The sequence below is a fragment of the Xyrauchen texanus genome, chromosome 27, assembly GCF_025860055.1.
Source record: "Xyrauchen texanus isolate HMW12.3.18 chromosome 27, RBS_HiC_50CHRs, whole genome shotgun sequence".
Lineage (NCBI taxonomy): Eukaryota > Metazoa > Chordata > Actinopteri > Cypriniformes > Catostomidae > Xyrauchen > Xyrauchen texanus.
The window spans coordinates 40,624,792-40,632,291 of NC_068302.1; the positions used below are offsets into that span (position 1 = coordinate 40,624,792).

The 7,500-nt window shown below is 41.4% G+C and overlaps 1 protein-coding gene across 4 annotated transcripts in view; it reads right to left on the minus strand.

Annotated features, from left to right (window-relative positions):
• The window catches only part of LOC127620734 (semaphorin-6A-like), a 103,443-nt gene that overhangs the window by 35,133 nt on the left and 60,810 nt on the right, over positions 1 to 7,500 (minus strand). For all 4 annotated transcript variants that reach the window (XM_052093937.1, XM_052093940.1, XM_052093939.1 and 1 more), the window contains exons 4-7: positions 4,702 to 4,762; positions 4,223 to 4,285; positions 3,014 to 3,115; positions 319 to 409 (exon numbers count right to left, since the gene is read on the minus strand). In XM_052093937.1, coding sequence (XP_051949897.1) covers positions 319 to 409; positions 3,014 to 3,115; positions 4,223 to 4,285; positions 4,702 to 4,762 — 317 coding nt within the window. The remainder of the gene's footprint in view (positions 1 to 318; positions 410 to 3,013; positions 3,116 to 4,222; positions 4,286 to 4,701; positions 4,763 to 7,500) is intronic.

Sequence of the window (7,500 nt, forward strand, 5' to 3'; positions counted from 1 at the left end):
CTAATGGACGAATGAGTCATGTGAGTTTTCCATCCCGAGTTATTTTGGATCAGGAACTCCCTTCTGCTTTTTCTGCTCGTACCACAATACAGTCATGTGTTCCCAGAAGAGGAGCGCACGAGCGTCTGCCAGCGAACAAACACTCCGAAAAACGGAGCGACTGTTGCAAAGAATGCGCGTCTGCGTCTGGGAGTTCCACATATTCCTGGCAAATCCTCAAATCAATAAACATTCATCCACTAACAGCCGTTCCAGTGAAGACATTCCTGTGTGAGTCATATAGTAAATCATGTCAGTGACGGGCAAATAATGTCTTACCAGCAAACAGGGCGACATTGGCATGTTTGGCATCATACGGGCAGCGGGCCATACCGCTGATTTCATCACCGTGAGTGTCCAGCGTGTCCATCTGCAGGAATGAAGGTTAAAGGTCAATCCTCGACCCCTCCAGCACATTAGTGAAGAACAGCGAGTGTCTGGAGACGCATCTGTGTGAGAGTTTCTCTCTCTCCACAACACTAGAACTGCACATGCCACGCTTTCCTCCTGAACGGATCATTTCTTTGCTATTTTTATCCTGGTGAAAAGAACGATCATCTGCTACCCTAACCCTAACCCTAACCCTAACCCTAAGGTCAAACAAAGGTCAAATGCAAAACTTCTGCAGTAGGATTACAGATCTAAAAATATATGTTAAAGGAATGTTGGGAATCTGAATGTAACAGTATTCCCGCTGGAAACAGTCGCTCTGTGATGTCAGGTGACCTCTCAGGTGACCTCTCAGGTGACCGCTGAGCTGCAGACTCACAGGCAGATTCATGTGCACATCTCATGTATATATGTATATTCTCTAATTCTACAATAGAATAATTTAATTAATATATAGTCTGTATTTAATTAATAACTTGTCCAAATCATATTTCAGCCTTAAATCAAAAATATAATTATTATTAGCATTAATATTATTTGCTTAATTATTTTCATAAATGCTCATTAACATAATGCAACAATAATAATAATAATAATTCTTATATATAATATATATTGAACTTTCATGATCAGAAATTGATTTTTATTAAGACTAACAAATGTAAATGTTATTTTAAATGAAAAAACCTTCTTAATTAATTATTGTCACTTTTCTATTTCAATATTAAACTATAAAAAAGTAAATTCATGAGTTTCTATTTAGTGTCGGACAAAAATATTGATTTTCTACATAATCTTCATTTGTACAAGCTCAATGTCAGTTCTTAAAATGCCAAGATCACTCTTCCATTCATCTGCCCCAACGATCAGATGTGCGTAAACACTTCCCATACGTTACCGCAAATCTCTGTGATTATGCACTGCTAATAACAGCGCTGTAGCGGAGAAGATTAGCATCGACATCTGCTGAGAGTAAAACATTTAACTCTTTCAGTGAATCCAAACACTAGATCCAATCAAACCATTTATTGTTTAATAATGTCTCTTTAATATCCGTTCAGATCTCTATTGAGCAACATTTAACCCTGATCACACATAGCATGAACGATGTAAACAAACACTACTCTTAAAGAGACAGTACCCTTTTAGCACTTGTGTACATATCTAGTTAAATACTATAAATTAGGCATGTAAACAACAAACATGTATCCATCTCCTGTATGTATGCAATATAATATATGCAATTTCAATACAGCATATTTATTGATGCACATGGACTACATTGAGGGTATGACACACAGGTATGAAATTAGTCTTAGCATGACACAAGAGTCGCTCATTTTATTTGAAAAAGGTTACAAACGTCACAGAATTCTATGAAGCAGATTTCATGAGATTCACACAAGCGTGATGATCAGTGTCTCTATAACAGTTAATAAGATGTTTTTCTTGTCAGTTCTGAAGAGGATACACATCATATTTTCTGCACGTCACTAACCCTTGCCCGCTTCGCCCGGCAACAGCTGATGTAATCGACACCAGTCGTAAAGCCAGCAGCTCACGCTCACACACGCCGCTCCGAGAGAGAGTCGAGCTGCCGGTGTCTGTGCGAACGGCCCCTGAGAGCACAAATGTCGAGCTGATGAGGGAGAGGGGCCGCAGATGGGCTCTCGGGAGGGATTGGAGCGTCGCCTGAGCTGAACATTTGTACGCCCCCCTCCTCACGGCGATGATTAATGCGAGATGACTCTGGCCCTCAAACAGACGCTCTTTTCACAAGTGTGGCACCAGAGAGACGGAGAGCAGAACCGCGGCCAAGGTGGACACGCCAACACGGCCATCACAGAGCCGCGGCGCTCGAGGGCTTCCAAAGGCCAATGATCCGCAGGGGGAAAATCTGTGAGCAGCTTCTGCCAAACGTGCTTCAGCATCGTTCTCCAGAACTGCCAGTTATTACACACACACACTTCTCTCGCAAACCTCTTGCTGGCAAACCTTTAACACCGCTAACAAGGATTTGCAAATACTTCTGTCATGTTTTAAGAGTGCTGAGATAACCTTACAGGAAAACAAGACAAAAATCAAACCTAAACCTAACCATGATTTTAATAGGAAAATAACCTTTATGTACCACAGAAGAAAGAAAACATCATTATCTTGCATAAATAAATCTGCGATGAGGAACCACATTTATTTACAGATGTTCCCTTTCATAAAATCAAGCGTAGCATGGAGGCTAGCTAAAATATGAAGCTTCTTTATCTTAAAGTCTTTCTGTATGAGCTAAATCATGAGTCATGAGTCTTTCTGAGGGTCAAATCTGTGTTTTAACATGCATGATATAGTATGAGATCACCCCACTCTCCGTCTGCCAACACAAACACCAGAACATGGACATGTGCCCAATGGAGAATGGACTCTCAAAGCCGCTGTCACACCTGCGTATCGCTCCAGCGCATGCGATTCATCACTGTCCGCATCTCCTGTTCACTGCGTCACGCTTTTATTGAGATGTTTGAATATCTAATGCATATCCTGTGCCTGTGGGCAGAGGTCGTAGGTCATGCAAACACAGGAGTCATACCTTGTAGGTCCTGCAGGACGGATTGAAAGCGTTTGTTCCGCACACAAACAGCGAGTCGTCGTTCTGTTGGAGAAGCACCTTGATGAAATTGTGGCATTCATCCTGTGACAAGATCAGAAAGATTTATGAGACACAGAAACTCAGTTCACAACCCATTTTACTTCCACGATGTATTTCAGAATGAAGAATGAATGTAGTGCAGGACCGGATTTAATCTGTGGTGAAATACAAACAAAGTAGACTTTGTATATATATATATATGCCTAAATAACTACCGTATATAACTGTTAAATAACATCATCCAATGCCAGCTGCAAATGAAACATTATTAAATAGTAATAACATGCACGGATGACGTGTTCACTATAGAGTGCACTTTTCAGCCATCTTGGTTTCCGGAAGTAATTTTCCCTAATTCATATTCATTTTCTCTATAGAGATTTCCTAAAACCCTTCATGAAAGCATTAACCAGCTCCGAGGAGAATCACAACATCACAAACTTTGACTAGAAGCAGAGAGAAACACAGACAGACTGTGTACGTCACATCTTTACAAACTACAATCCCATGATGCATTGCGCATGATGTAATCGATGGACAAATCTAAAACGAATGATTAAAGTTGTTGATTAGAAATACAGAAACAGTATATTTAAATTTTACAGCAAAATATTTATAGCTGTAGAGCTCTTTTTACCTCCTTTTCTCTGATTGGTGGATCTTTCTTTAGGATTATGGGTAATGTAGTTCTTCACCAGAAATGTTAAACATGATTTTTAAACACATAGTGGACCGATATCTTCAACAGAAGCATAAACTATTGATTAACAACCTCACAGCGTTGATATGTTAGCGTTAATAATCAATTCGCCTATTGAGGAAATAAATGTGATTTTTACTTCCGGAATCAGACTGTTGTGATCTATAAGATCAAGAACAATAATTAAGAAAGTAAACTGAGTCAGTTAAGATTTCATGTTGTTTTCGATGGTTTCAACATGGTTTATGTGTCAGATGAGATGCTAAGCACATGTTTACCACAGCACCGTAAATCCCTTCAGGAACTCTCTCTCAAACATCCATCATCAATTACATCATTACAGTCCACACATGCATTACTGGAAACATGAGCATGTAGTGATATGAATCTGAGTGTTTATTCAATGGATCGTCCCACTGAGCAGATCAAGAGTGCAGGTTTGTTTGTACCTTGTGTTTGCCCTTCATTCTACACGTGTCCACATCGGCCTGTCTGGACTTCCAGGTCAGTTTCTGTTGAAAGGAAATCAATATCAGATCAATAGTGATGTGCTCAGAGTCTCCAGCACAGAGACTACAGGTCTCTCTCATGACCCCGGGGGTCAAATGAGCCCTAGCGCTCTGTTAGCGCTCCGTTAGCGCTCTGTTAGCACGCTTTATAGAGCAGAGACTGATTAAACTGCTTTCTGTGCTAATCAGTCTCTCTCGCCCACGAGCAATCTGGTGGTTTTATTGTGGCCGGCACTGTTAAACACACACATACAGGTCAGTTTTTAAGAGCACATGACGCATGACACTGACTCCTGATGGGATAATGCTCTTACCGAGGTCACGGCGCTGTGCAGCCGCCACCAGAGAGACGCTCAGGTTCGTTTGCTGCCAAGTAATTAAGAGAGAGAGGACAGAACTGGATCCTGAGAGAGACTCACCTTACTGAAGAAGATCTGGTCTGTGTTCGCCGTCTCGATGTCCACCGTGTATATATGATCCCTGTCAAATAAAACATTCGACATTTACATTCATGAAGCGGCTGATGAGAATCACACGAGATCTCTTTCATATCTCAGATATTTCTCCCAGATAGTAATGAGATTACATGGAGATTACATGGAGATTACATATATAACAGGATTAATTTACTTAGAAGATGAAAAAATTACAAATAAACAATAAACCCTTTGAATCAAGTTTTTAGACCACATTGGCAAACAGATTTTTCTTGTTAAACTTTAAGTTCTGAAGGTGTTTTCAAAGTGTTCGAGTGTTTGGTATCATTGTAATGAACACTTTTCAGAATTGTTAATGATACAGATTATGATGTGACTGTATGTGTGTCATGTGACTGTATGTGTGTCATGTGACTGTATGTGCGTCATGTGACTGTATGTGTGTCATGTGACTGTATGTGCGTCATGTGTCTGTATGTGTGTCATGTGACTGTATGTGTGTCATGTGACTGTATGTGTGTCATGTGACTGTATGTGCGTCATGTGACTGTATGTGTGTCATGTGACTGTATGTGCGTCATGTGACTGTATGTGTGTCATGTGACTGTATGTTCGTCATGTGACTATGTTCGTCATGTGACTGTATGTGCGTCATGTGACTGAATGTGTGTCATGTGACTGTATGTTCGTAATGCGACTGTATGTTCGTCATGTGACTGTATGTTCGTCATGTGACTGTATGTTCATCATGTGACTGTATGTTCGTCATGTGACTGCATGTGCGTCATGTGACTGCATGTGCGTCATGTGTCTGTATGTGCGTCATGTGACTATGTTCGTCATGTGACTGTATGTGCGTCATGTGTCTGTATGTGTGTCATGTGTCTGTATGTGCGTCATGTGTCTGTATGTGCATCATGTGTCTGTATGTGCGTCATGTGTCTGTATGTGCGTCATGTGTCTGTATGTGCGTCATGTGTCTGTATGTGTGTCATGTGACTGTATGTGCGTCATGTGACTGTATGTGCGTCATGTGACTGTATGTGCGTCATGTGACTGTATGTGTGTCATGTGACTGTATGTTCGTCATGTGACTGTGTTCGTCATGTGACTGTATGTGCGTCATGTGACTGAATGTGTGTCATGTGTCGCGTCATGTGACTGTATGTGTGTCATGTGACTGTATGTTCGTCATGTGACTGTATGTTCGTCATGTGACTGTATGTTCATCATGTGACTGTATGTTCGTCATGTGACTGCATGTGCGTCATGTGACTGCATGTGCGTCATGTGACTATGTTCGTCATGTGACTGTATGTGTGTCATGTGACTGTATGTTCGTCATGTGACTGTATGTTCGTCATGTGACTGCATGTGCGTCATGTGACTGCATGTGCGTCATGTGTCTGTATGTGCGTCATGTGACTATGTTCGTCATGTGACTGTATGTGCGTCATGTGTCTGTATGTGCGTCATGTGACTGTATGTGCGTCATGTGTCTGTATGTGCGTCATGTGTCTGTATGTGCGTCATGTGTCTGTATGTGCGTCATGTGACTGTATGTGCGTCATGTGTCTGTATATAAGGCCATGTGACTATATGCGTCATGTGTCTGTATATGCGTCATGTGTCTGTATATAAGGCCATGTGTCTGTATATGCGTCATGTGACTGTATGTGCGTCATGTGTCTGTATGTGCGTCATGTGACTGTATGTGCGTCATGTGTCTGTATGTGCGTCATGTGACTGTATGTGCGTCATGTGTCTGTATGTGCGTCATGTGACTGTATGTGCGTCATGTGTCTGTATGTGCGTCATGTGTCTGTATATAAGGCCATGTGACTGTATGATGCGTCATGTGTCTGTATGTGCGTCATGTGTCTGTATATGCGCCATGTGACTGTATGTGCGTCATGTGACTGTATAATAGGCCATGTGTCTGTATGTGCGTCATGTGACTGTATGTGCGTCATGTGTCTGTATGTGCGTCATGTGACTGTATAAAGGCCATGTGTCTGTATATAAGGCCATGTGTCTGTATGTAAGGCCATGTGTCTGTATGTAGGCCATGTGTCTGTATGATGCGCCATGTGTCTGTATAAAGGCCATGTGTCTGTATATGCGTCATGTGACTGTATGTGCGTCATGTGTCTGTATAAAGGCCATGTGACTGTATGAAGGCCATGTGTCTGTATGTGCGTCATGTGACTGTATGATGGCCATGTGACTGTATATGGCCATGTGTCTGTATAAAGGCCATGTGACTGTATGTGCGTCATGTGTCTGTATAAAGGCCATGTGACTGTATGTGCGTCATGTGTCTGTATGTGCGTCATGTGACTGTATGTGCGTCATGTGTCTGTATGTGCGTCATGTGACTGTATGTGCGTCATGTGACTGTATGTGCGTAACACACACACATCTCAGGTTTGCTCAGATCAATGAAACACTCATTAAAGCACACAGGATTTATGTGTAATAAACCAGTTATAACCTCCATCAGCAGCATGAGGCACATATAAACTCTGCTTAAATGAGCCGGTCACTGTAGAATATCTTGATGCAAACTGTGCCATTAGTTTAGATGAAATATGAAAGTGTGTTTCGAGTTGAGTTGAATTATATCTGACTCATGCAGTGACTCGCGTTCTTCACATTACACAAATTTAATAGAAAAGCCATTTCTGAAATGAATTCACTTATGCAGGTTACCAGCCACGCTAATTCAATTCTTCAAATGTTGCTATCAGAAGCTCCGTAATTAATCAAACTGGCATCACA